The sequence below is a fragment of the Mesoplodon densirostris genome, chromosome 3 (genome assembly GCF_025265405.1).
Source record: "Mesoplodon densirostris isolate mMesDen1 chromosome 3, mMesDen1 primary haplotype, whole genome shotgun sequence".
Taxonomy (NCBI): Eukaryota; Metazoa; Chordata; class Mammalia; order Artiodactyla; family Ziphiidae; genus Mesoplodon; species Mesoplodon densirostris.
This window is the reverse complement of record NC_082663.1, coordinates 151,044,787-151,071,102: the sequence shown is the minus strand read 5'-3', so window position 1 is coordinate 151,071,102 and position 26,316 is coordinate 151,044,787. Positions and strand designations below refer to the sequence as shown.

The following is a 26,316-nucleotide window of genomic DNA, read 5'->3' as shown; positions in this document are numbered from 1 at the left end:
GAAAATCCACGTGGGGCGCTCGGCACAGTCAGCGCTCATTAAATGCCAGCTGGTGTTAAAATTCTGATTATCCCCATTATTATCGTTAATAACTAAATAATTAGAACTAATGCGTCCTCCCTGCATCCGATTGGGTCTCTCCGCGTCGGGAAATCACCGGACGCCAAGAGAGGTGAGGTCGGACTCAGACCTCTCTGCCACCCACCCACGCCCCGAACCCACCCCGTTTGCCCCGGCCTACAGCAGGCAGGCCTCGTAAATTTGCAGGCAGGCTGAGATGGCGCGGGCCTGGAGACGGGGGTGTGATTAGGGTGCCCTTGGCGTCGCCCCCCACCTCCGTGGGAGGGTCCGCATACCACTGTGAACCCGTCGGGCGCTAGGACCCAGCAGCCCCGTCGGTGCCGGGCGTCGAGGCCGGGCTAACCCCGAGACCACGCCTCTCTTCGTGATGATTGGCTTTCCGTCCCGGCCCGCGGCCCCGATTGGCGGGCGCGGACGCCGCTCCCGGGATTCCCCGCCCCTCCCGAGCTAGTCTCGGGTCCACCGGCTTTGTCGCCGCAAAAGCGTTCGGCGGGGCGGGCGGGGTGGAGGAGGGCAGAGAAGCAGGGAGAGTAGGGCGCGGGCAGCCCGGGCCGGGGGTCCTGTCTGCCGGCGCCGGACGGACGGGCCGATCCCGGAGCGCCGCCATGGGCCCGGGGCCCCCGACGGCCGGAACGGGGGCGTCCCTGCGGCCGCTGTCCCTGGTCGCGCGGCTGAGCTACGCCGTGGGCCACTTCCTCAACGACCTCTGCGCGTCCATGTGGTTCACCTACCTGCTGCTCTACCTGCACTCGGTGCGCGCCTACAGCTCGCGCGGCGCCGGCCTGCTGCTGCTGCTGGGTCAGGTGGCCGACGGGCTGTGCACGCCCCTCGTGGGCTTCGAGGCTGACCGCGCCGCAGGCCGCTGCGCCCGCTTCGGCCCGCGCAAGGCCTGGCACCTGGTCGGTAAGCCCCGGCCCGGACTCCCCCATCCGACTGCCTGCCTCAGGGCCCGAACCTCCCCACTCTGTCCCACTGCTCCGTCCTCTCTAATTGCCCAACCCATGAGCCTTCCCATCTGTCTGTTAAACTGCCCAGTACCCCTTCTGTTTGTCTGTCGCATGGCTGCCATCTGACCCGCGGAGCCTCCTCCGTCTGACTGTTCGTGTGACCGTCCAGTGTCACTTTTCTTTGTCTAATCCTCCGGGGCACCCTGAACCCTCTCTGGGTTGGGTCTACTGCCAGCGCCTCCTCTGTCAGTCTGTCTGGTCTGGCCTGACTTCATCTGTATCGGGGTGCCCACCCAGGACAACTCTTGAGTCAGGCTGCCTAGAGTCCCCTCTGTCTGTCTGTTCCCGCAGTGCACTTTGTGCATCCATCCCCTCGCTCATCTCGGGCAACCTGGCACTTGGTGGCTTTGGGGAGCTGTCCTGGGAACTGGGTTGGGGACCGGGTAAGCCAGAAGGCTCGGGGTTCTGTAACTTGTCCGGCTGATGGGATGGGGGTCTGCAGAGCAGGTAATGGGGTCACCCTCTGTTTGTTATGAGGGAGTTACCTGGACTAGAGGGCTGTTGGTGAGGGGAGGAGGTGGGTCCCACAGGGGCCTGGGCACCCTGCCCGGTGCACACCCATGATAAGGCCCGACTCCTGGCATCCCTTCTCTGCCCGCCTGGACCCTGGGCCCTGAGATTAGCCCTGGCCACTTTGCCTGCTGTTCTTTCGCTGGCAGAAGTACCCGCTGCATCCTGGCGCTTGGGGCATGCCGGGCATTTCAGGAGGCAGAACCAGGAATCCTGCCCGCTTCTGGGAATTCTGGGCTGCAGCTTTCCAGAAACCAGGAGGGCCGGCTGGTATCTCCTTGCCCTTGGGAACAATGACTGAGGAGGCAGTGATTTGCCTTGGCCCTCATGAGGGACATTTTTCCAAGGTACAACAGATCTCCAAGTTGCCTGCAAGTGGCTGGCATTGCTGTGGCCGTGGCTTAGGGGCTGGATTTCAGTTTCTTAGACACTGAGGATGCCCAGGCTGTTTTTGGGTCACATTAGGCTAGCAGCCCGGGTGCGGGGGTGCGGGGGGAGCAGGGAGAGGCACATGACTCAGACCCTAGACAGAGGTATCCCTCTGTGGGCGCGGTTGGGATTGCTTACAGAGCTGAGCCCAAAGTCTCAAATGCAATTTTGTTCGTAATAGTTGGGTAGACCCGTTGACACACAAAAAAGGTAGTTCTTGGGTCAGAGAGATGTAAGGGCTGTTTTCTCTGGGGCAGACAGGTGAGTCCCCTCTAAGGAGATGGAGTCAGCCACAGGTAGGTTTGCCTGGCAGTGGATGCTGCATGTGCAAAGGCCCTGAGGTGGGACCTCGTAACAGCCTGTCTTCCCGTTTTGTAGGTGGGGTGGCTGAGGTTCAGCGACGGTCCCACCTGACCCCAGAGGGAGACGCTGAGTCCCCTTGCAGAGGGGAGTTTAGGGTAGTGGAGGCACCTTTGTCAGTACACTAAAGTCTTTGTGTTTATGCCTTCAGCTTATGATGGGTGCCCCAATCAGATACCAGGGCCTCCACCTGTGCCCTCTCCCTGCATGTGCAGAGATCCAGGAAGTTATGTGGAGAGAAGAAGCCAGGGCGGCCCCTTGTGATGCCTGATAAGGTGACTTGAGTGAACGTCACCTCAGCCACAGTGCTCACTTCTCTTTTTTACCCGAGTCTGTGGGTGGTGGGGACAGACTCATTCTTTCCCTTAACAAGCCCTCGGGGCTCCCCGTCTAGCTCAGAGAGGACCCAGAAAGCCAGACATGGGCACTCCTGTCGGGTCCAGGCTGGGGCAGGTGGGTAGACTGGGCTTCATAGGAAGAAGCAGAGCTCTGGAGGAGGGGACATTAGCTTTGGGGATTTGAAGGACGAATAGGAGTGTGTGTATGTAGGGGAGCATTCCAAGTAGTTGAAACAGCTTTTGCAAAGGTGTGACATCTCATGGCTTTGAAGTTGCTGAGACAGGAAGTGGCCCAAAGAAGTAGGAACTCCCAATTTCATATATTAACTCTTAATTCTCATGCCAATTTTGTGAGGTATTTTTATTAGCTTCCTTTCCTGGAAACAGAGGCCCAGAGAGGCAGTCACTCACCCAAAGTCCTCTAGCCAGGCAGCCTGGCCCTGACAATGGTTAACATGGCCTGGGCAGCAGCAGGGTAGAGTCCGTCCGGCTAGGGCAGCACATTTTTCTGACCAGAGTCTACAGTTCCTGTCTGGCCCCGGGGTGGCCTCCAGGCCACCAGGAATCTGCCTGGGGTGCCTCTTCCAGGCACCAGTTCCAGAGAAATACCAAGCGTTGTTTTGGTTTCATTTCCCAGTCCCTGGACTGTTTGGGGCGGGCCCTGGGTCTGGGGGATGAGGTCACCTCCCGGGGCCTGGTGGGGAGGAAGGAAGTCTGGCTCCAGGCACTCTGGGATGGGAGGAGAAGGGTGGAGGGCTGGAGGGAAGGAGCATGCCTCAGAGTCCAGCAGGCTGGCCTCGCAGTTCTGCAGCTCACTCAGCGGGCCTCAGTTTCCTCATCAGGAAATGGGGTTAATAATAATATTCTCCTCTTTGGGCTGTTTTAAATAGAGGCCACTATTATTATTATTCACTCATTCAAAAGATCTTGATGTGCCAGATTCTGTATTGGGTGCCAGGGACACAGAAGTGACTTGGAGAGACCTGTTACCCACCCCCCAGACAGAGAGACAAAAGAATTCCTGTGTGTGCAAAGGGGTATGAAGGAGAGAAAGCGGGGTTCAGTCAGAGGGTGTCAGGGTGGGGAGGGGACTGCTGGTGACTAGGCTGGTCAGGGGGGCTTCTTTGAGGACGTGGCATTTTAGTTGAGTCTTGGAGGGATGAAGAGGAGTGCGCCTTGCTAAGATGTCATGGGAAAAGCATTCCAGGCAGAGGGGACAGCCTGTGCAAAGGCCCTGGGGCAGGAGGAACAGGGAGGAGGCCCGGGTGGCTGGAGCAGAGTGAGCGAGGGGGAGAGAGGGAGGAGGGGACGGGGCAGGGCGGGTGGTGCAGGCCCCTTTGGGACCTCGGGAGAACTTGTGCTTGTTCTGAGGTGTGAGTGTTTTCCAGGGAGAGGCCCCCTTGTGGGCTGACAGGGACATTAGGACTCCAGAGGGCAGGATGTGGCCCAGCCCCGCCCAGCGTCAACTGGGCCCCCTGACTCCTGGCAGCCCCACGGGATGCCTGGTAGGAGCTGGGAGGAAAAGGCCCCCTCCGTGGGCGAGGCGGGAAGGGGAAGTGACGGGGGTAAGTGGCGCATCTGTGGTGGGCAGTTCCCCGGGGGACCTCCACAGCGCCCTTTCAACCTGCTGCGTGGCCTCAGGCTCGGCTTGTTTCCCCAGCTGTCACCAAGGGGGCAAACTTGGCGAGCCCTGAGCCGGCATGGCAAGGCCCCATTCTTGTCCCCTATCACCTGGCCCTGCCCCTGCATGGTTACAGCATGTGGCCGGCTGTGCATCAGTTCCCCCATCACACACAAGGGGCATAGGGCCTGGACTGGGAGGCCCAGCCCCTCTGTCCTGTTTGGCTGTGTGTCCTCAGGGGGGCCCCAGATCTCTGGGCCTTAGTTCCCCATCTGTCACAGGGGCTGTAAGCCTGGGGAGCCCTGGGCTGCTGACACCCACTCACTGTGTGACTTTGTTGTGTGTTTGTGGAGGGGGTCTCTAACCTTTTCCACGTCTCGGTTTTGTCCCCACCCGCTCACCTGGGGAGCCCTGGGCCAGCGTGGGAAGGCCCTGCAATGTGCCCTCCCCGCTCTGCTCGTCCACAGGCACCATCTGCGTCCTGCTGTCCTTCCCCTTCATCTTCAGCCCCTGCCTGGGCTGCAAGGCTACCACGCCTGAGTGGGTTGCCCTCCTCTACTACGGGCCTTTCATCGTGATCTTCCAGTTCGGCTGGGCTGCTACACAGATCGCCCACCTCAGCCTCATCCCGGAGCTCGTCACCAACGACCATGAGAAGGTGGAGCTCACGGCTCTCAGGTGCCACCTTCGGGGCAGGGCGGGCAGGCGTGCAAAGAGCAGGCACGGCCGGGGGCCCAGGGCCACTCTCCATGTCTGGGCTCTGCTTGGCTGTGTGGCTCTGGGAGTCTGCCCCAGCGTGGGCATCTGTAAATTAGTGTATTATTTGGCCGTTGCTGCGTAACAAATGAGCACCAAGTTAGCAACTTCAAACAGCACACATTGGCCACCTCCTGGTTTCTGTGGGTCAGGAGTCTGGCTTAGCTTAGCTGGGTTCTCAGCGTTAGTCTTGAGGCTGCAATCAAGGTGTCGGCTAGGGCTGGGGTATCATCTGAGGCTTGGGGTCCCTCTGCCCTGCTCATGTCATTGTTGGCAGTGTTTGTCTTATAGATTTAGAAGTCTTGGGGGTTGGGACTTCCCTGGCAGTCCAGTGGTTAAGACTCTGAGCTTCCACTGCAGGGGGTGTGGATTCGATCCCTGGTCGGGGAACTAAGATCCTGCATGCTGCATGGCACGGCCAGAAAAAGAAGTTGTAGGGGCTTGCTGCTTCTTTGAGGCCAGCACGAGTCTCTCATCTCAGGGATGGTGTAAGCCCACTTTCTGAGGGTCGCCTGATTAGGTCAGGCCCACTCAGGATAATCTCCCTTACTTACATCCACAAAATCCCTTTACCTTTGCCACAGTTAGTTACCTAACACGCGCTTGACAACCCATCACATTCACACATCCCGTTCCCCAAGGGGAGGGGGGCGGGGGGGCAGGCCATGGGAATGTCTGAACCATCTTAGAATCCCGCCTCCCACACGTGGGTACAGCTGGCGCCCAGCGCATCCGTTGACTTGCTTGAGGTGCTGAAGGTGATTGTGCATGTGACGGTAGCAGGAGCACTTATGGAACGCTTGCTGTGGGCTGGGCACAGTTCGGAGCCCGTCACGCAGAAGATCTTGAATTCTCACAAGCCCGAGAGGTTGTCATGTGTCCAGGGACAGGGTTGGAGCAGAGTGGGGCCTGTGCAGTGGGAACAGGGATCAGGAGATGACAGTTCTCTGCAGGAGGGACGTCATGCATGAAGGTGGCCGTGCGGGCATAAGCGCTCGTCATGAGGGCCCTGCCCGTCTGAGCCCAGTTCCCCATTATGGCCAAGAGCTGCGGGCAGGGGTTGCTCAATGCCTGGGGCCCCCGAGGGCCCCAGCTGAGGGGGACAGGCTGGGCCCGTTAGAGGCCAAGCTCTGGGCGCTTTCTACCCACAAGTACTTTACCGCCTGCCTCGTGTCGTCTTCGCCTTGACCTCTGCGGGTGTTCTTGTTCTCACTTTCAGAAAGGGCAATGGACTCCTGGTGAGACCCAGAGGTTCCTTGCCCCGGCCGAGGCCCTAGGCGGGACATGGCTCTGGGGCTGCAGGCAGGAGTGGACTCAGATGACTTTAGACCATGGAGCCCTTGCCCAGCTGAAGCCCAGGATTTCTGGGTATCTTGGGTTCTCAGGCTTCTGGGTTGCAGGCCTGACTCAGCCCTGCTTTGCTAAGTCTCTACATTCAGGCCCCAGGCAGACGGGACCTCACGGAGGGGTCTTGGGCCAGAGAAATCAGATACGTGCAGGCTGGGGAAACTGAGGCCAGCAGAGGCTTTCCTGGGCTACCCAGTGTGTTGGTGGCTGAAATCACCTGGCCGGGGGTTCCCCAGATGCCACAAGCAGCTCTGACTGTACACCTGCCTGGGGAGGAAGTGGTCGCCTGGCTCCCGGGCTGCCCTGCTGAGGCTTCGCCTGTGCCCCGGCAGGTACGCCTTCACCGTGGTGGCCAGCATCACCGTCTATGGGGCTGCCTGGCTTCTGCTCCACCTGCAGGGCTCTCCCCACATGGGGTCCACCCAGGATGTCTATGACCAGCTGGGGGTCCAAGATGTGCCGGTGTTCCGGGTGAGCTGGGGCCCGGGGTGGGCCAAGGCTGGCTGCTGCCCGGGTTGGACAACCCCAAGGCCCAGAACTCAGGGCTTGGGCCGAGTCGCTGCTGACCCCTGTCCTGCCCGGTCCCCAGAACCTCTCGCTGTTGGTGGTGGGCGTTGGAGCTGTCTTCTCACTGCTGTTCCACCTGGGCACCAGGGAAGGGCGCCGGCGGCAGGTGGAGGAGCCAGATGAACACAGCCCCCTGTTGGCCCCTGCAACTGCCAGGCCCTTGGTGCTCTGGAAACACTGGCTTCGGGAGCCAGCCTTTTATCAGGTACGTCATAGGGGCAGAGGGTGTTGGAGTTGATGCCCCTCTCCCACCAGGCCCTTATTCTGTGCGGCTGCAGGCAGGGATGGCAGACGTTGGAGCAAACGTAGCCCCTTCTCCAGTCACACCCAGGGCAGACATTACTAATCAGTCGCTGCTCTCTTCTCCACCTGACCAGCTAGGCAGTCACTACTAATGGATCAGGTGCCAGCTGCAGGGTTACTCGCGTGGGCCCCCAGTGCTCCCCACTTATGGGAGTGGAGGAGGGCCCCCTCTGACCCGTCCCTCTGTTTACAGGTGGGCTTGCTGTACATGAGCACAAGGCTCATTGTGAACCTGTCCCAGACATACATGGCCATGTACCTCACCTACTCCCTCAACCTGCCTAAGGTGAGCCGGCCGGGTGGTGGGGGTGCAGGGCCCCGAGCCTGATGAGCCACTCCTGACACGCCTGTGCCCGCTCTGCCCCGACAGAAGTTCATCGCCACCATCCCGCTGGTGATGTACCTCAGCGGCTTCCTCTCCTCCTTCCTTCTGAAGCCCGTCAACAAGTGCATCGGGAGGAATGTGAGTGGGCCAGGCAGAGGGCAGGGTGCCTTGCGGAACCTGGGCGACTCCAGACCACGGCCCAGTGTGGGAGCCAGAGGGTGGCCGGCGTGACTGAGGAACTGAATGCTTCATTTTGTTTCCTTTTAATTGAGTTGCGTTGAGACCCAAGTAGCCGCCCACCTCTAGTGGCAGCCATAACAGACAGCATAGCCCTAGAACATCTGCTCTATGGTGCTTGGAGCACCTCTGAGGCTCAGAATCTCAGAATCCTCTGAGGGCAGAGCTGGGGGCTCCTTAGGGATAACCCAACTCAAACCCCGCTTTGCTGGGGGCCGGACTGAAGATCAGAAAGGGCAAGTGCCAGGCTCAGGGCTGCCCGGCGAGGCAGGCCTGACGCCAGGCCGGGCTCTCTGCAGATGACCTACTTCGTGGGCCTCCTGGTGATCCTGGCCTTCGCAGCCTGGGTGGCACTGGCCGATGAGCTGGGTGTGGCTGTGTATGTGGTGGCTGTGCTGCTAGGCATGGGCTGTGCCACCATCCTCGTCACCTCGCTGGCCATGACGGCTGACCTCATTGGCCCCCACACGGTAGGGCTGCTGAGCCGGTCCGGGTTGGGGTTGGGGACCAGGGCCGAGGCCTGGGATGCTGACCCCCTGCCCGTGTCCCCCCAGCACAGCGGAGCCTTCGTGTATGGCGCCATGAGCTTCTCGGACAAGGTGGCCAACGGGCTGGCAGTCATGGCCATCCAGAGCCTGCACCCCTGCTCGTGAGTACCCCCGTCCATTCGTTCTCGCGTTTAATGAGCTGTGCTGAGGCCACGCTGTGCCCCAGGCGCTGCCCCAGGTCTGCTAATGAGAACAGAAGACCCCGCCCTTGTGGCCTCACAGCCAGGGAGACCGGGTTATTCCCCACCTCGAGCGCCCATTTATTTACTGAGCCGACAGTCTGTCCTGGGCCAGGTGCTGAGGACACACAGATGGATCGGGGGGATGTTAGCGGACAGGGCAGAGGGAGAGCCTGGAATCCCTGTAATTCAGACCCTCAGAACCTAGGGTTCCAGCCCCAGATGGTTCTAGACCTGAGTTTGTACCCTGTAGAAACCCAGGATTTGGGAATGAAAGCTGGCCTGGTCCTCTGTCCTCATGGAGCTGGGGACAACACGAGCCACATGAATAATCTCATGAATAAATGTGTACAAAGGGTGTGAAGGACACCGCTTGGGGAGGCCTGACTGGGGCAAGAAGTCAGGAAGGGCTGCCTTGAGGTGACATGGGACCCGAGACCTGGAGGACGTCAGGGAGTTCTAGGCATATGGGGAGGAAGAGCCTTGTGCAAAGGCCCCGGGGCAGGGCTGGGCCTGGTATGGTGGAAGGACAGCAACGAGGCCCTTGGGGCTGGAGTAGAGTGAGCGAGGTGGGGAGAGGGAGGAGGAGAGGTTAGGGCGGGGATGGGTCGTGCAGGGCCTTGTGGAGGACTTGGGTTTTCGCCCCAAGGGAGGTGGGACCCTGGAGGGCTGTGAGCAGAGGGGGTGGGGCCTGACTCAGGTGCTCACTGGCGCCCTCTGGTGGCTACTTCGGGGAGGACAGAGGGCTACTTCGGGGAGGACAGACAGGGAAGGGAGGGCGGGAACAGGGAGGGGACTAGGATGGTGGGGGGCAGGTGGTGACGGGGCTGGATCCTGAGGGAGGAGAAATGGGCAGTCCGGGGTAGACTTGGAAGGCAGAGCTGACCTTACTGACTGAAGTATCAGCTGTTGGAGGGGAGGAGGGGGTTGAGGGCAACCACTTGGTCCTGGCCTGAGTGCGGGGAAAGATGGGGTGCCCCGGCTGAGATGGGAGGAGCAGGAGGTCCAGGCTGGGGCTGGAAGGTACGGACAGGTGGACAGGCGTCTGCTCACCCTCTTCTGCCCTTCCCTCGCCCCCAGCTCAGAGCTCTGCTGCAAAGCCTGCGTGGCCTTCTACCACTGGGTGATGGTGGCCGTGACAGGCGGCGTGGGCGTGGCCGCCACCCTGGCTCTGTGCTGTCTCCTGGTCTGGCCCGTCCGCCTTCGGAGCTGTGAGTTGCAGGCCCCGCCACCCCACAAAAGCCCCAAACCAGCCATGGGTGTGTAGGTCTGGGCCAGGACAGGCCCCGCTCTCCCTAACCCCACTTCCACCCCCTTCTCTCTTGCAGGGGACCCTGGAGCCCAACCCTGACACTGCCGCATGGTCCCTTACCCTCTGTAAATTAACCGCGACTGTGAACGCTCGCTGCCCAACGAGGCCTGCAGTGGCCCCTTTGCTGCTCTGATCTCACTCCTGCGTCTGTTCCGTACCTGCCTGGCTGCGGGGTCGGGTGGGGCTTGGTGGGCGCGGTCAGGATGGGCGGGATACCAGCAGCTTATCCCCGCTAGGGCGGGGACACAGAGCTAGGCCCTCTGGTATTCAGGGGCTGGTGGGGTCCTTGTGGGTCTGGGGTACCCCAATCCCAACTCTAACCCACCCCCAGCTGTCTGGATGATTCGGGGTACCCTGTGTCATATGGGGGCCGGATGTGAGGCTCCTGGGCACAGGGTCTGCCCCGAGCTCAGCCCCGGCCAGCCTAGGGTTTCCCGGGTGCTGCTCCCGGGTGCCGCCAGGCCCTGGAGGACAGAGCCATTGCTGAGCCTGCCAGGAGCCCCAGCCTCGGGGTTAGGGGGCTGGGCCCAGACCCTGGCCGTGGCGATGGTGAGGCTCAGCATGCCGGGCCGGGGGCCCCGAGTGCGGCTCCCTGCGCCCAGGCCACTGCTGACAGTGAATAAAGAGCCGCCTGGGGCCAGGACTGTGCCTTGGCCTGGGGCCTGGGGCAGGGGGAGCCGAGGGCAGGAGAGGTCGTCTGACTCTGCCCTGGAGCTTGGTCACCAGGGTCCTGGTTCAGAGCTCCCTTTATCTGGCTGCCTGACCTCCCCAGGCCCCGGCCCCAGAGGTGGACAGACCCCTTGCGGGAGAGGCACCGGGTCCCTGAAGAGCCACACCGGGCAGCATGAGATCTTTATCAGTGACTGGGCGTGTAGACCGGCGGGGCTGCTGGTTGGTGGAGGGGCAGCAGGGTTCCAGGTCCCACTGCCGGTAGTTCTGGGTGGTGTAGCGCGGGCGCTGGGGCGCCGACAGGTATGGCACGTAGCCAGACGCCCGCCACAGCGGCTCGACCCCGAATTGGTGCCTGTGGATCACTGGGGGGCCAGGACCTGGGTCACTGGCCGGCCCCACCTCCTGGCCCCGGGCGTCTCACCGCCAGCCCCTGGGTCGCCTGCCCCTGGCCCAGGCTCACCGTACTCCTCGTCCTGGATGGGTCTGTTTTTCCACAGCACACTCCCATACTGCGCGCGGGGGCCCCTGTACTGCGCGGGGATGATGGGGTCATACCAGGCGGTCTCCCAGAGACGCTGGGTGTAGGCTGCGGGGTAGGGGTCAGAGGTCATCTCTGCACCTGTGGGCCTCACCCTCCCCTCCCTCACCCTCCCCTCCCCTCAAGGCGAGCTTGGTGTCCGGGCGGGTGGGGCTGGGGGCCTGCAGGGGCTGGGCACTCACCCAAGGGCATGCTGCGCTCCCAGGGGCTGTGGCATCCGTGCCTGCTGGCATAAACCTCGAAGTGCGGGCTATCCAGAGCCCGAGGGAGCGTGTTCCAGGCTTCTCGGGAGTCCGAGTTTGTCAGGCCCGTGTACCACAGCTGGCCGGCCGCGTCGCGTCCCATGGGTGTGTAGTTCCAGCGCATTGCCTGCTTGATGGCCAGCGTCTGGCGGGGCCCCTCCTGGGACAGGTAGTCATTGCTGAGGGCGGGGGTGGGAGGAGAGAGACTGAGTTTTCAGCCCCCCTGCCCTCCCCGGGCCTCTTCATCCCCATCGCCAGCACTGAGGGTGCAGAATGCAGAAGCTTGGCCCGACATGCAGGGGGCCTTGTCTGTCCTTCAGTACTGGACACCCTCCCACCCAGGCTGGCAGAGGGTGGGAGGCTGACCCCTTGTAGCCCCTCCTCTCTGCCACATCTTCCCCAACCCCCAGGACCTCCTAAACATTTCATCTTTTCTTGCCTCTACTAAGTCCTTTGCCCGGCCTCCCAGACCTGCAGGCCCTTTCCTCCAGGAAGCCCCCCTGGCCTGGAGGTGCACCAGGAGGATGTGGTCTCAGCTGTGGCTGAGTGAGTGGCGCAGGTTTCACTGTCATTGGTCTGGCCTGGGAGCCGTGGGTTGGGGACACTGGGAAAGTGTGTGGGGAGCCCAGGCTCCCAGGGAGACCTTCGGGGAACCCTTGTGCCATCACCACCCGCCCAGCCATCGGGGCCAGCGGGGAGTGAAGGCAAGCTCACATTTAAAGGAGAAACTATTGCAGCTACACAGGAGTGCCTGTTCTGGGGGCCTCTGTTGCCAGAGCCCATTCCAGGCTGAGAGCATCAGGAGGGCTCCCCTGAGGAGGTGGCAGTGATGTGAGGAGGAACCCACTTGTGCAAAGGCCCTGGGGCAGCAGGGATGGTGTAAGGAACAGAGGCTGGCAGAGCAAAGAGGGAAGTGGAAATACGCTAACGATGGCAAAAATCAAACCTCAACGAGATACCATCAAAACTAAAGCTGTCCTTCGGGAACACCCTCGCAGCACCACTGCCCAAGAGACAGACATGGGCATGTGCTTTGACCTGGCGAGCTCGCTCCAGGGAGATGCCCCAGGGAATGAGCCTGTGGTCCCAAGATGGTCCAAGCAGGGCTGCTGATAAAACGTTCTCCCCTGTGCCTGCTTGGAGTTCCCACTCCACATGGAAAACCAGAAACCCACGTGTTTCATAAGAGGTGGGCTCAGCCTGGTCAGTTCTAGGAAGTGGCCGCAGGCTGGTTTGCCACTTACAGGGAGGGGAGTTTAGGGACCGTCTGGCAGGCCCCACTCTTTTGAACTACAAAATGAGCCAAAACTACAAAATGCACCTGGCTTGTAAAAAGGAATTAAAACAGTCAAAAATAACACACAATGAAAAGTGAGTCTCCGTGTCAATTACACCTCAAAAAAACTAATAAAAGAACATCGCGTTATGGCTGAAAAACATTTTTTTTCTCATAATAAATGAATGCCTTTTTGATGTAGAATCAAGAAATCTAATGGCATTTAAATAAATAAAACTATTGGAAAAAGCAGTGAGTCTCCCTGACCTAGCTGCCAGTCCCCTTGACCGGGGCTGCCACTCTTACTGGTTTCTGCTTCATTCCAGAAGCAGTGTGTATGCACGAGCCATTCCATCCCATCACACACCTGTGGGAACCTGCTTCTATCGTGGTGGCACAGCTTTTTTTTTTTTTTACTCAATTTTCTTGGAAATGCAGCAGCACCAAGGGCACTGACTTGCCTTTTCTGTAAAGCAGCATGGTAACCCATTATAGTTTATTAATGCTTATTAATGGATCCTCTAATGGGTTGAACGTGTCCCCCCAGTTCACATCCACCCGGAATCTCAGAACATGACCTTACTTGGAAATAGGGTCTTAGCAGATGTAACTTAAGACAGTCATGCCGGGTCAGGGAGGCCCTAATGCAACCCTAATGCAGAGCCCTGGTGAGGCCAGGGTATCTGCACGGTCAAGGGAGTTCACGAGACAAGGGACGCCACGGACTACCAGCACCCCCAGAAGCCAGGAGGGACACGGGGCAGATGCTCCCTCACCGCCTCAGAAGGCCCCAGCCCTGCTGACACCTTGGTCTTGGGGCTCCTGGCCCCCAGAGCTGGGAGAGGTAAATTCTGTGCTCGAGGCCGCCCCCTTGTGGGGTTGTTCCAGCAGCGCAGGGCTCCCGGGAGCCTATCTGCTCTGCTGGCTGGCTGTGTGTGTGTCCTGCATGCGTGAACCATCACGTGTGACCTGTGTGTACTCCTGCCAGGTCCCAAGCCTGGTGCAGGTAGGTGGGGAGGGTGCAGGGAGCAGGTGCAGCACCCACGTGCCTTTATGGAGAATGAATGACGCTGGTGGGAAGCAAACCCAAAGAAGGCAGTGCAGGGGCAGGACGTGCTCACCTGTAGAGAGATGCCGGGCGGTTCACTTCCAGGGTCCCCCGGGGGACGTAGGGCCGGGCAGCCTCCTGCCTCAGGGTCTGCATGTCTGCCTTGGGGTGCCCAGGGGCTCCTGCCTCCAAGGCCTGCGGGGCCATTGCTGACAGCGACAAAGGCAGCCCGGTGTCCTGGCAACAGCTGGGTCTGCTGGCCACCATCCAGGCCACTGCCTCTCCCCTGAGGGGCCGAGCCGGGAGAGCAGAGGCTGGAGGAGGCTGGCGCTCATCTGGGTAGGGCCGGCCTGGGGCTCAGCCCTCCCCCCTCTTTGCCCCCGCAACACAGCCGCATGGGGGCCTCTGAACCCAACGAAGCTTCTAAATTTCCTTTCCACCACCTCAACCCTACCCTTCCAGGTGCTCAGGCCAGCAGCCCTGCAGCTCCCAGGTCCTCCCTTCTCACCCCACCCCCGTCCAGTCCTTCATCTGTTTCCAAAATACATCCAGCGCGAGAATCTGCACACGCGTGTTCACAGCGGCATGATCCACAACAGCCAAACAGCGGAAGCAACCCAAATGCCCACCAACCGCAGAACAGAACCCAAAACAGGGTCCTTCCACACACTGGAACGTTAGCCATGAAAAGAGGTGACGCGCCAACAACTTTGAGAACACGGAGCTCAGTGAGAGAAGCCAGACACAAAAGTGTCTGATTCCATTGATGGGGAACGTTCAGAACAGGCAAATCCGCAGACACAGAGGGTGGATTCGTGGTTGTCAGGGGCTGGGAGGGGGCTGGGGCTTCTTTTGGGGGTGATGGAAGGTTCTGGAATTAGATGGTGGTGGCCAGCATAACATAGTAAATATACCAAAAACCACAGGATTGTACACCTTAAAATGTTACACACATTTTACTACACGTTAAAAAATTAACAAGAAATCCAGAACCTGCCTGCCTTTCACCATTTCCACCTGCTTGTGGCCGCAGTCCTGTCATTGCCTGCCCGGGCAGGGCGTCCTCCCTGGTCTCTGTGCCCCTGCCCACCTGTTTCCAGGTCTCCACACCAAGGGGAAGGGTCTCCCTTCCCCTCTCTGCCCACAGCCCTCCAGGATCCTACCCTCCCTCCTGGGGTAAAAGCCCAAGTCCTCCCCAAGGCCCTGCACGACCTGCCCCATCCCCTCCCTGCCCTCCCCTCCTCCCTCTTGCTCCCTCTGCTCCAGACACAGGGGCCTCCTGGCTGTTCCTCCAGCTCACCAGGCACAGTCCTGTCCCAGGGCTTTTGCACAGGTCCACAGCGTGGAGCACCAGCTCTGCCCGGGTGTGTCCGTGCCCCCTCAGGCCCTTGCTGACACGTCAGCCCTAGGCTCAAGCTGCCCCCTCCCAAGGCCCACGCCACCCTTCACACCGTGACGGCCACATGCACTTACACTCTGTCGTCCACTCCCTGACACACAGGAGCTCCTCAAGGGCAGGTCTGGGCTCTGGCCTCCCTTGTCCCTGGCTGCCCAGGACGGGGATCTTCCCCGGGCTTGCGGGGAGGGCCTGGGGTGCGCCACCAGTTGTGGGCAGCTGCTCACTGCAGAGGGCCTCACCTCTCTTTCCTTCTCAAGACCCCTGGGGCCCCTGGGCCCACAGGCCCACCCAGTGTCACAACCCCTCTGGTCCAGGCTGCTTTCCTCCCTGGGGCCTCCTGCCCCCCCCCTTCTCCGCTCCTTCCTGGAAGCCGCTGTGTCTCCCCTGCCTCACCCTTGGCTGTTGCTGTCACTAATTCCCTTCTCCTCTGCCAGTCGAGGAGCAATGGAAACGAATCCTGCCGCACACCTGGCCCTCCCCACGCACAGGGTGCTGGGCCGGCAGTGTCCCCACTGGCCCCGGAAGCCCATCTGTCAGGCAGAGGTGCCACCCCCTCTACCCCGGGCCAGGCCTCGCTATGTGCTCAGACCACCACCCCCGGGCCCACCCTCCACTTCCCAACAGAACCAGCCTGGCTGCAAGGACTGGCCTGGATCAGGGGGCCATGAATTCAGGGACCCCGGCGCGCCCTGCTGACCGCCTCTGAGTGGCCCCCGCAGCCTCTCCCCCAGAGCCAGCCACTCCCCACCGGTTTGCGACATTCAGGCCGCTCTGGGGTCCCAGTGTGTGCAGACTCCAGATGGATCGAGACAGGCAGCCCCAGCTGGGCACGACCCACGGGGTTTAATGACGGCGATGCTGAATTCCAGGAGGAGCGAGGTTCACCTGCGCCAGGCGCCTGCACCCAGCCCTGCCACAGCGCAGGCTGACGACGCGGGTTTCATCGTTTCGTGCCCGTCTGCGCTCCCAGGCTCGGGGCCTACAAGCAGAGCCAGGGAAGGGTGCGGTAGACAGCGGACTGCTCTCTTATTTAAAAAAAAACAATAAAACTCAAACAAACAAAAATAAGATCTGGACCCATCGGAATACACACATCTATGTACACTGTCCCTGCTCGTCCCCGCCCGTCCCCAGCAAGCAGCTGGGATGGGCTGGGAGGCGGGGCCCACCCTTCCCCAAGTTCACGCAGGCTCAGCTGCCTGCCCCTCCGAAGGAGACCTTAAGAGCTGTGACCTCTGTCTCCCCCGGCGTTGGGGTGGGCCACTGCTCTCCCTCAGCAAGCCTTAACATTTTGGGGACTGAGTTACAGAAACACAGAAACAAATCCAAAGGAAAGTCACAGATACACATATACACATGCACACGTGTGGCTGGCTGAGCGGAGCACAAGGCCCTCACAACCGGAGGAGCGGGGGCTCCAGCAGAGCCGGGGTGACCGGTGGGGCTCTGCGGGGCCCTCCCTGGCCACGCTGGACCCCTGCCCCGCCCAGGCCACGTCCATCAATGTCCTCCGATCTGTGAAGGGGAGAGAGAGGGAGAGGAGGAGAGGCAGGGTGGCTGCTCAGGCCCCTGGCCACACACCAGCCCCACCTCCCTCCTCTGTCTTCTCCAGGTGCAGCTGAGAACAGAGCAGAGGAGGACAATGAGGTGGGCCCAGGGTCCGGGGGAGCTCAGGAAGCTTCCGGGGGAACCCTCAGGTGCCCCCTCCCCCAGCTGAAGGCGCAGATGGACAGGACCCACTAGGGTGGCCTGGAGGAGGAGGGGCTGGGGAGGAGGGCAGGGCACCCACGGGACCTGACCCGCAGGGTCAATTCTGCCCTCAGGTTACCCTGACTGGCCGCCCAGCAAGCTGTAAGAACCACGGTCGGCTGTGACCCCATGAGCGACAAGGACAGTTGGGGCGAGCCATGATGGCGAACAGGTCCCACATCAGTCTCCCGCAGACAACAAGTCCGCCTCAAGGTGACCTCCTTTGGCGTGTGGCCTGCTCCCAACGCCGTGCCCCTGAAAGAGCCACCGGTCGGCTGCTGGGGCAGGGAGAGCAGGGGTGGCTGCAAAGAAACCTCTCGAGTGGGGACGTCGTTTTGATCCACGGGCCAACCCGAGCCGCCATCCTGCCGAGCCCTCCCCTGGCCAACCAGCCTGGTGTCCAGCCGTCTGTCCCATAGCAGGTGTGGGCAGCAGTGAGCACGAGCTTCAGGGCAGAGCATGAAGCCCCAGCGAGGCGGTGACGGACATGGACGGAAGGAGGCGGCGTCCAGGAGGCGTCCATCCCGCTCCGAGCACAGCCGTCCGAGCCGGGGCCACCCAGGGTGGAGGGATCCGGAGGCCCCACTCCTGCTGGTGCCCGAGCCCGGCCCCGCCCCAAACAGCGGCTGACAGGGTGCACAATCAGGCTTTAATAGAACCTTCAGGGTCTCTCCAGGCCCGGCTCCCGCCCCACCCTGGCTGCCTGTCTTCCTCTGGGGCCCGTGTTCAAGGGAGGGGAGGATCCATGCACGCTGAGAGGTGGCGCTCTGCGACCAGGACGGCACGGCCACGGGTTTACCGGATCCTGGTGAAGAGGTTGAGGACGGACACGGATTCCTGCAGGGCACACAGGAGCGACGCTGAGCCCTCGGTCCGGTGACCTCCCACGGGGTCAGCTGCGGGGCTGGGCCGCTGGGCTGGGCGCCGGCCGCTTGGGCACATGAAGGCAGTTCTGCCTGGAGGGACCCCGAGGCTCCGGGCCTGAGGAGGGGCCTGTGCGGGCACCTTGCGTGGCGAGCGCCCCAGGATGTGCAGGGACACCAGGCGATGCAGGAGGAGAGAGGGGGTGTGGGGATCCCAGGGAGGGCACAGCTGACGGGGTGACTGGGGCTGGCTGAGTAGCGGGGATGGGGGAGGAGGCCCCAGGACAGGCTGAGGGCACACACGTGGGGGAACATCTGGCGCTGATACCGACCCACTTTACCTTTGTCGAACGGGTTTTGCTAAAGACATTCCAGAACCTCAGGGTTTCATCTCCAGCACCAGTGACTATGGCCTCTCCGTCAGGGGACATGGCCTGCGGGAGAAGAGAGGCCCCCCTGTTGTCCTTGTGGCTGACAGGCAAAGCCGTGAGAACACAAAGGGCGCCACGCCCCGCTCTGTGCAATTGGGCAAAGGATTTACTGGTTTAAGCACAAAACTTTTTTCTAGAAAAAACCAAAATATTGAAGAGTGAGTGGATGTGGGGAGGGGCTCCTTTCTCCAGACACGTGCAAGTGGTTATTTGGTGAAACATCTAGAGATGATCTGAGGGGTTGGATGTGGGTTATTCGTGGCATCTTCTATTTTTATATGGAAACAAATACCTGGAGATTATAAAGGCGGGCAGAGCTGCCCCTGCTCACAGGGCAGGGGCGTTGGTGAAACAGATTCAGAGTGATGATGCTGCACCCTGCCGTTCAGTCCCAGAGCCCGAAGCTGGACCAGATGGAGGAACCGGGCCCGGCTGGGGAGACTCACCAGGTAGAGGACCCGGTAGGAGTGCCCTGTCAGCTTGGCCACCTGTGTCAGGGATGGGTATTTCCAGACGAGGATCTGGTTCTGCGAGTAGCCGTGCGTGCTCACCTAGGGGACAGAGAGAACGCTGTTAGAGCTTGGGGCTCCCCCCTCCAGTGGCCCCAGGGCACAGACCCCCCCAGACACCCCCACTGAGGCACAAGGACACCAAGGCCCGCCTGCAGGGTGCAGAGCCCACAGGTGTCAGCCCTCAGTCCCTGCACCCTGGTCGATGACTGGCTCCACACAGGGAACCACACTGCACATGAGAGCCCTCGGGCCTCTCCTGCGGTCACTGGGCACAGGTACCGGGTCAGCTTCTGCCAGACCTGGACGGCCGGGGCCTGGATTCCTGCGCCCTGCACTCACCAGCTCATTGGCGTGCTTGGACCAGGCGAGGTTGCACACCTGGGAGCCGGTGTCGATGCACTGCAGCGGCTGCCCCGTGAGAGTGTTCCAGAAGCGGATGCAGCGGTCGGCTGTGCCGCCGCCGGATGCCAGCAGCCCGTGCTGGTGTGGGGACCAGGCGATGGCCTTCACGGCCGCCAGGTGCTCTGTGTACTGCTGCACGGGGCTCAGGCTTGAGTGGTTCCAGACCAGCAGCTGTGGGGATGGGGTTGTGAGGCCCGGGCAGCTTGGCCCCCAAGGGAAGGCAGGGCCCATCTTGGCCTCCCTTGGGGTGCACCCATCATCCCTGCTCCACGGCAGGGGGGCCGGTGGGGAGGAAGGGAGGGCAGGGGCTGGGCCTACCTTGTTGTCGTTGCCCCCTGAGGCGAGCAGCTGGTGGTCCGTGGACCACTTGAGCCCACACACCTCCTGCCGGTGGCCCTGCAGCCGCCGCTCTGACTGCAAGGGCGGCGTGCGGATGTCCCTCTGCAGGATCATGCGGTCCCGGCTCCCGGACGAGAGCTGGTCAGCGTTCCAGGCCAGCGCCCCTGCGGCCAGGCAGAGGGTGGGATGAGCACGTGGCCCGGCCCCTCGGGACCCACCCACCCCTGGGCCCCGAGCGGCTCCTCACCGACGCGCGCCGTGTGGCCTTCCAGCATGGACAGTTTCTTCCCTGCGGCTGCATCCCAGATCTGCACGAAACCCTTGTGTGTGCCGACGGCCACCAGGTTCCCCTAGGACGACAACACGGGCGAGAGCAGGCATCAGGCCCCTGTGTGGGGACCCTTTGCTTGGGGGGCTGGGGAGCTCCCCTCACCTCCCCACGGCAGAGCCTTGGGCCCACTTCTTTCAAGGCCTCTAACGCGTGCCCCTTCACACACCCCTCCTAGGAACTTTCTGGGCAGACGGTCGTACAGAGAGTGGGACTGTTAAAATCCACACAATGTGCCCCAAGATCTGCACGCTTCAACGTGTGGAGCGAGCCTGCCCCAGAGTCTCTGTCACTCCAACCATCTCTACCAGGCTGGGGACAGCTGCGGGCACAGGTGTCACTGGGGCTTGGACAAATGACCACAAGGCCAGATTCTGCCTCCTCTGGGTCTCCAAGGCCCCCAACACTGCGGAGGGCCCCTCCAGTGAGGTCCGGTCGGCGTCCCTTGGGCCAACCCTGCCCAGCGGGGTGATGGGGCTAGTGTACTAACCCTCTCTGACCAGCCGACGGAGGTCACCGAGTCCCCTTCCACGGAGAGGTCACAGAGCCGAGTCACCTGGCGGAAGGGGGAGCAGTTGGTGCCCGCTGCTCCTTCAAGGCCCAGGCTGTCCATTCATCCGTCTGTCCACCCGTTCATTCATGCATTCACACCTCAGGCCTGGGGGCACTAGCGTCAGTGCTGGGACCCAGGAGAAGGTGGCTGGGGGGCTTGGGAAGCCACAAGCCAGGAGGGGACACACCTAAGCACAGGGATGCTGACTGCACAGAACCCGGAGGGACGTGGGCGTCACGCCCGGGGCCCTGCAGCAGGTGTCGGCCACAGGTTGCCGCGCGCGCGCGCGCGCGCGCGCGTGTGTCCCTCAAACACCCCACCTGCAGGGTCTTTGTGCGTGTGTGCACGTGTGTCTGTCCCTCAAACACCCCACCTGCAGGGTCTTTGTGCCCTGCAAACCCTGAGCCCACGTGTGTCCAGCAGCCACTCCGAGGCATTTACTGCTGGGTGGGGGACACTGCACTCAGCCGGGCCCGGACACCGTGCCTCTTCTGCCGGCACAGGCGGAGGCTGGAGCTCAGGCCGGGGAACAAGGACTCCTGACTCTCGGAAGCCAGCCCAGGGCAGGGATGGGCGAGGGCCTCCGCTCACCTGTGCTGACCGACCCTAGGAGAGTCTGCACGCTGAGGACACAGGCCTGGGAGGAGTGGGTGGCCGCGAGCTGCCCAGGCTCTGGAGGCCCCCGGCAACACTCCCACCCTTCACACAGGCCCCGGCCCAGCTCCACTACCGTAGGAAGCCGGTCTGCCGCCCCCCAGCCCGTGCGCATGCGCACGGGCTCAGCGGCACCCACCTGGCTGGTGCAGGCGCTCCACAGGTACACGCAGGTCCCCAGCCCCACGCTAAGTACATTGAGGGATGACCAGTCCACCAGGTTCAGGTAGAAGTCGTCCTGCAGCTCGGGCGCGTCCAGGACCTTGAAGGGGATCTTGGAGATCTTACGGGTGGGTTTCCGTGGTGACCGCAGTAACTTCTGACTGCAGGGAGAGACCGAGGCAGAGATTTGGCAACAATTGCACAGAACTGCAGAGACGCCATCTCCTCCCGGTGGCCCTGGGAGGCTGCATCATTTCCCGCTTGTCCCGACTCTGTCACTCTGTGATCCCAAACCCATGGGTGACCCCACGGCCACCGACCCCTCCACCACTGGATGTTCAGCCGCCCTGAGCTCCGACAGCACCGTCTTCCCCTCTGCCCGGCACCACCTGCAGGACCCCTCTCGGGCTTCCAGCACCTGGTCTTGGCCCGCAAGTCCCCAACGAGGGGGGTCCTCTGGGCCACCCTGTACCTTGTACACAGCTCTAGAACTGATGGCAGCTCCCGGGCCCTGCCGGCTGCCCCCCAGCCCCACCCCCGGCCAGTGCAGGTCTGGACTCACCTTTTGTTGCTGACGGGAGACAGGGAGTAGGGAGACACGTCATTGCCATCGTCGGGGCTGGAGCGCTTGGTGCTGAGGGAATACTGGGGGCAGGGGACACCCACTGAGTGGATGCTGCATCCCGGGAGCCCTGGTGCCCTGTGCCTGAGTCCAGGGTGCGCCGAAACTGGGAGGGGCTCTGACTAGAGATGAGCGTCCCGGGCAAACCAAGCCTCGCACCCAAGGTGTCCTCCTGCAGGGCTGCTGGCATCAGCCTATCTCTCCAGCCCCTCAGCCCCGAGTCTCCTGAGGGAACCAAGCCAGGCCTTCTGGCGCTGCCCCGGGGCCCAAACGGGGAGGTGGGCTGCGGGGCGGCTCAGGCTGTGGCTCCGCCCCTCCGCCCTGCACGCGGCACTGGTCCTAGGTCCCTCCAACCCGCAGGCGCACAGAAGGGCGACAGGCCTGGTGCGAGGCACGGGGTTAAGCGGGCCCCTGTGCTTCTTGTAATCCAGCCCCCCGGCAGGGCTGAGATGGGAGGAGACGCCCGCGGAGGCTGAGACCGGAGGCCGGGGGCAGCCAGCGGGGCTCACCGTGAAGAGGCCCTTCCTCTCAGGCGTGGAGGGCTGCAGCCTGCGGTCCTCCGTCTGTGGGTCCTGCACCTTCTCGATGCCGGCACCGAGCAGTTCATTCTTCAGCAGAGCCGAGTAGGCCAGGCCGTCTGTGGGCACCAAGCTCCGTGAGGCCGGGCTGGGGGATGGGGCAGGGGGGCGGGGGTCGAGGGGCCTGAGTCCTGACCTTTGCCGTTGTCCGAGGTGGCGTCCTTGGCTTTCCGGTTTTGGCTGGGAGATTTCTCATTTTCCTGCGGGACAGGGAGGGCAAGGAGGTAGGGCTGAGTGGGAAGGACCCAGCCCGTGCCCCAAGGCTGCGCGGTCAGGGTCCCTCTCCCGACCCCCCTCACATTGATCCTGTGGAAATTCACGCTCCAGTTGGCGCCGGCTCTCGAGGGGATGAAGCGGTCCCCGTGCTTGCTGGGGGAGGACACGGGGGAGTTGGCGGGTGTCAGGGTTCGCCGCATCTCTGCAACCTGGAAAGATGGCAGGGCGGGCTGGGTGCCTCAGAGCCCCCAGAGCGCCCCAAGGCCAGGCCTCTCCTTCCCGACTGAGGCCCCGCCCACTGTGCCTCCTCATCCTTGGCCTCTGGCCGCTGAACGAGGGTTTGATCTTGGTAGTGACCCACGTGCTGGAGCCTGCTAGCGGCACCATGTCTGGGGCTCAGTTTGTCCGTCGGGTTCCATGGGTGGGAAGAGGCCGGGGAGCGAAAGCCCGACCATGGACACCGCCACGTGCTGAGATCCGTTTCTCGGCGGTCACCAAAGGACAGGAGTGGACAGCACAGAACAAAGAGCATCTGTCCCCCGACACTGAGAGCCTGTCGTCCTGCCAGCCCCGTTCCCCACACACAAGGCTATTCCCCCATCAGACCACGACCCAGCCCCAGAACCAGGCAGTGGGAATGTCCCAGGAATGTCCCTTTTTCTACAAGGGATCTGCTGTAGGTTGAACCGCGTCCCCCAAAAGGATATGCTGAAGTCCCAAAAGGATATGCTGATACTTGGGATGTGACCTTAATTGGAAATGGGGGTTTTGTGTCATCAAGTTGAGACGAGGTCATACTGGAGCAGGGTGGCCCTAAATCTAAGGCCTGGTGTTCTCAGAAGAGACAGAGACACTGGTACACAGAGTGAGGGGGGACGTGAAGATGAGGCAGAGATTGGAGGGTGGGTCTGTAAGCCTAGGACTGCCGGCAACACCAGAGCTGGAAGAGGCAGGAAGGACCCCGCCCTGGATGGCCCAGCGCGGAGCTGAGAGCGCTGAGAACTGGCGGGCGCAGGCTGCAACGTGTCGGGAGCCCAGGACAGAGAAACACAACATGGCGGAGGGGGTGGGGACGCAGGAAAGAGCAAAACAGGGCCCTCCCGTGCCACCATTGCTCCTCTGCCCTGGGTGCCCACGAGGATGAGGGGTCTGTGGCCCCGGCAGTGGAGGGCAGCGCAGGGAGGTGCTGGGGGAATCTCACACCTGGCGTGGCCGTGCCGCCGAGGGGGAGGACGTGTTTGTCGCCTGTCGGCATCTCTGTTCTCCAAGGGCCAAAGCCCAGCAGCTGCCCGCCCCCCATCCCCCAACTCTCCCCGGCTGCAGCGGGCCAGGACAGTGCCGGCGGGGCAGCCCTGGGTACTCACGCACGGCATCGTGTTCTCGTTCTGGATGACGATCTGCCGGAGGAGGCGCCGCTCGTAGTCCTGGTCCATGGCGGGCCGTCAGCCTGGGCGGGAAGGGCGGGAGAGGTCAGCGCCGGTGGGCAGCGGTCCCCGCCGCGGCCTGGCAAGCACAGGGCACTCCTCGGGGACAGCCAAGTCCCCTGCCAGGTGGGGGACCTTCCCTCCCAGGAGCCCAGCGGGACGTGACAGGGACAAACGGGCTCCTCTCTGGTTGTTCTGCAGGAACCTTCCACCGGGCCCGCACGCCTTTGTCCTGGTTTTGGCCGCTCGCCCGCTTACCCCAGGCCCCCCCATCCCACACAGGCACCCATCTCGTCGCCTTCCTCCTCCAGACGATCGAGGTCGTGAGCTGCCCCTGGGACCTCATCCTCGTCCCTTAGCTCCTCGGGCTCCGTGAGGGAGGCGGGGCGGCCTGTCAGTCGGGGTCCGCGGAGCTGACCGGGCGCCAGGCCTGCTGGGGCGGGGGATGGCGGCCTCCAGCGGACACACGCCCCCGCCCAGCTCCCACCAGCTCCCCCGACCGCCTGGGGAGGCCTCTGAGGAAGAGGAGCAAGAGTGCCGCAGCGAGGGGGTGCCGAGCATTCCAGGGAGGGAAGAGCAGGTCTGAGGCAGGAGGGCTGTGCGCCTTCCAGGACAGGGCGGAGGCCAGCAGACGCCTCAGAGGGCAGGGCGCCCTTCCCGGGGGATGGCAGGCCAGAGTCCAGGGATGCCTGAGGCCCCCCCGGGGGGGGGGGGCGGCGGCGCCAAGGGGGTCCCCCCGAGCACAGCCTCCCGCCCCGCGCCTGCTCTGCCCCCACCCCCCCGCCTCGCGCCATCACGGTCACCCTACGCTTCCGGCTGCAGCCTGAGGGCTGGACGCGGGCAGTGCTGGCTAGTTCCGGCCCCCGAGCCTCCAGGCCGGCGCCGCTCTGACAACAGACCAAGTATCAAGAATTGGAAAAGTGAAGGCTGGCCAGAAATTAAGTTTACGAATACAAATTCCTAGGTGTAGCACCCTCCACACTTGCCTTTAAAAAAAATTATGGTAAAATATACGTAACATAAAATTCACCATCTTCACCATTTTTAGGTGCACAGCTCAGCAGCATTCAGTCCATTCACGTTGCTGGGCAACCATCCCCACCAGCCACCTCTAGAACTTACTCGTCTTCCCAAACTGAAACCCTGTCCCCATGAAACATTCCCTCCCCATCCCCTTGCCCGTGAGCTCCTCAAGAAATCAAATACACACAGCCACGTGACCCAGCAACTCCACTTTGAGATATACACCCCGGAGAAAGGAAACAGACCCACACAGAAGCTACTGTTCAAATGCTCTTACCAGTACTATTTACAAAAGCTAATAAGAGAAACAACCCAAGTGTTACCCACAGTGAACAGATAAACAAGGCGTGCTCCATCCCCACCCTGGAGTATTACTCAGCCCTAAAGAGGAAGGGGGTTCTGACACCTGCTACCACAGGGATGCACCTTGAGGGCACGATGCTCAGTGAGAGAAGCCAGACACAAAAGGCCACGTACTGTGATTCCACTCATGAGAAGTCCCAGAGCTGTCAAGTCCATACAGACAGAAAGTAAACTAGAGAGAACATCTGCCCTTAAAAAAAAAAAAAAAGATACCTGAGGAGAGTCCAGCGCTCGCGTCTCTCTGTGTGACCAGGAGACTACGAGACACTCAGGCCGATCTGCTGAAGTGCTACTTTCGTGCCCCCAAATGGCCTCTCCGAGCTCCTGGGCCTAACCCTGGGCTGAAGCACCGCATGAGCCTGTCAGGTCCTTGTCCCTCACCAGGATTATGCGATGCACAGGGCTGCCTTGGTGTGACTTCAGCCCAAGGCCAGATGCTCGGCCGAAGAGGAGCCAGTTGGGTTAGACCCCACGGGACAGTAACGCAGCCACTGGTCACCTTAGCGTGCCTATCTTACTCCGTGTTCCCTCCACGCGGCCCCGTGAACTGGATTCCTGCACCCCCTTGCAAAGATGAGGCTGTTGAAGCTGGGCAAGGGGTCAGGTGGGGGAAGAGACAGGGCTCCTGCCTGGATGCCCACCCGCTCCCGTGCCCACGGCCCTCCCTCCACTAAGCCTGGGGCCCTTCTGAGCCCGTGCTGGCCCAGAGCCACCCATGCCCTGTCGTCGACAGACAGCGGGCTTCCTGCTTCGGTGAGAAGTGGGGTTGCAACACCTCCGCCCCCTCCTCATTTCAGGTAAACCTTTGGGAGCAGGCACCCCCTTGTTGGCCAACGGCTTCCTGCCCCAGCAGGGGTCCCTAGACACATTTTGTCCATTCTGGCCCCAGAACATAGTTTCTGAAATGACGGACGGCTTTCTCCGTCTCTGGCCTTGACCTCCCCCTCCCCACGCGCCCACCCAGGGCCCCCCCGCAAGCCCTCACCACACCCAACCGCTCCT

At 62.0% G+C, this 26,316-nt stretch overlaps 3 protein-coding genes across 7 annotated transcripts in view; 1 reads left to right on the top strand and 2 right to left on the bottom strand.

Moving 5' to 3' along the window:
- The first annotated feature begins 576 nt into the window (after positions 1-576).
- Positions 577-10,058, top strand: MFSD12 (major facilitator superfamily domain containing 12). Of its 2 annotated transcripts, XM_060094622.1 has the most exons (10): positions 577-984; positions 4,814-5,024; positions 6,782-6,920; positions 7,039-7,221; positions 7,513-7,605; positions 7,690-7,782; positions 8,181-8,351; positions 8,436-8,530; positions 9,689-9,819; positions 9,937-10,058. In XM_060094622.1, exons 1-10 carry the CDS (start codon positions 687-689, stop codon positions 9,957-9,959), a joined length of 1,437 nt encoding a protein of 478 aa, XP_059950605.1. In that variant the 5' UTR covers positions 577-686; the 3' UTR covers positions 9,960-10,058. The 2 variants fall into 2 exon arrangements, with proteins under 2 accessions (XP_059950605.1, XP_059950604.1); XM_060094621.1 differs by lacking the exon at positions 9,937-10,058 and having other exon boundaries at positions 8,181-8,530; positions 9,689-9,890.
- On the bottom strand, positions 9,257-17,375 carry TEKTIP1 (tektin bundle interacting protein 1). Its single transcript, XM_060094627.1, is given in 5 exon segments — positions 9,257-10,805; positions 10,808-10,954; positions 11,053-11,178; positions 11,313-11,551; positions 13,770-17,375. Coding segments are annotated over 5 exon segments (735 nt in total). The 5' UTR covers positions 13,964-17,375; the 3' UTR covers positions 9,257-10,776.
- A 104-nt stretch (positions 17,376-17,479) lies between these two features.
- The window catches only part of FZR1 (fizzy and cell division cycle 20 related 1), a 36,805-nt gene continuing 27,968 nt past the window's right edge, over positions 17,480-26,316 (bottom strand). For 3 of the 4 annotated variants that reach the window (XM_060094625.1, XM_060094624.1, XM_060094623.1), the window contains 13 exons: positions 23,869-23,951; positions 22,588-22,713; positions 22,425-22,488; positions 22,220-22,347; positions 21,651-21,733; positions 21,066-21,249; positions 20,210-20,275; positions 19,639-19,741; positions 19,371-19,555; positions 18,990-19,223; positions 18,585-18,689; positions 18,040-18,141; positions 17,480-17,681 (listed from right to left, as the gene is read on the bottom strand). In XM_060094625.1, the coding sequence (XP_059950608.1) occupies positions 17,640-17,681; positions 18,040-18,141; positions 18,585-18,689; positions 18,990-19,223; positions 19,371-19,555; positions 19,639-19,741; positions 20,210-20,275; positions 21,066-21,249; positions 21,651-21,733; positions 22,220-22,347; positions 22,425-22,488; positions 22,588-22,713; positions 23,869-23,937 (1,491 nt within the window). In that variant the 5' untranslated portion in view covers positions 23,938-23,951 and the 3' untranslated portion in view covers positions 17,480-17,639. The remainder of the gene's footprint in view (positions 17,682-18,039; positions 18,142-18,584; positions 18,690-18,989; positions 19,224-19,370; positions 19,556-19,638; positions 19,742-20,209; positions 20,276-21,065; positions 21,250-21,650; positions 21,734-22,219; positions 22,348-22,424; positions 22,489-22,587; positions 22,714-23,868; positions 23,952-26,316) is intronic. The other variant, XM_060094626.1, reaches the window with a different exon arrangement.

Coding starts and splice junctions, on each gene's coding strand:
- MFSD12 (XM_060094621.1), top strand. CDS start 687: ATGGGCCCGGGGCCCCCGACGGCCGGAACGGGGGCGTCCCTGCGGCCG. Junction 985..4,813: donor CAAGGCCTGGCACCTGGTCG/GTAAGCCCCGGC, acceptor GCTCGTCCACAG/GCACCATCTGCGTCCTGCTG. Junction 7,606..7,689: donor ACTCCCTCAACCTGCCTAAG/GTGAGCCGGCCG, acceptor CTGCCCCGACAG/AAGTTCATCGCCACCATCCC.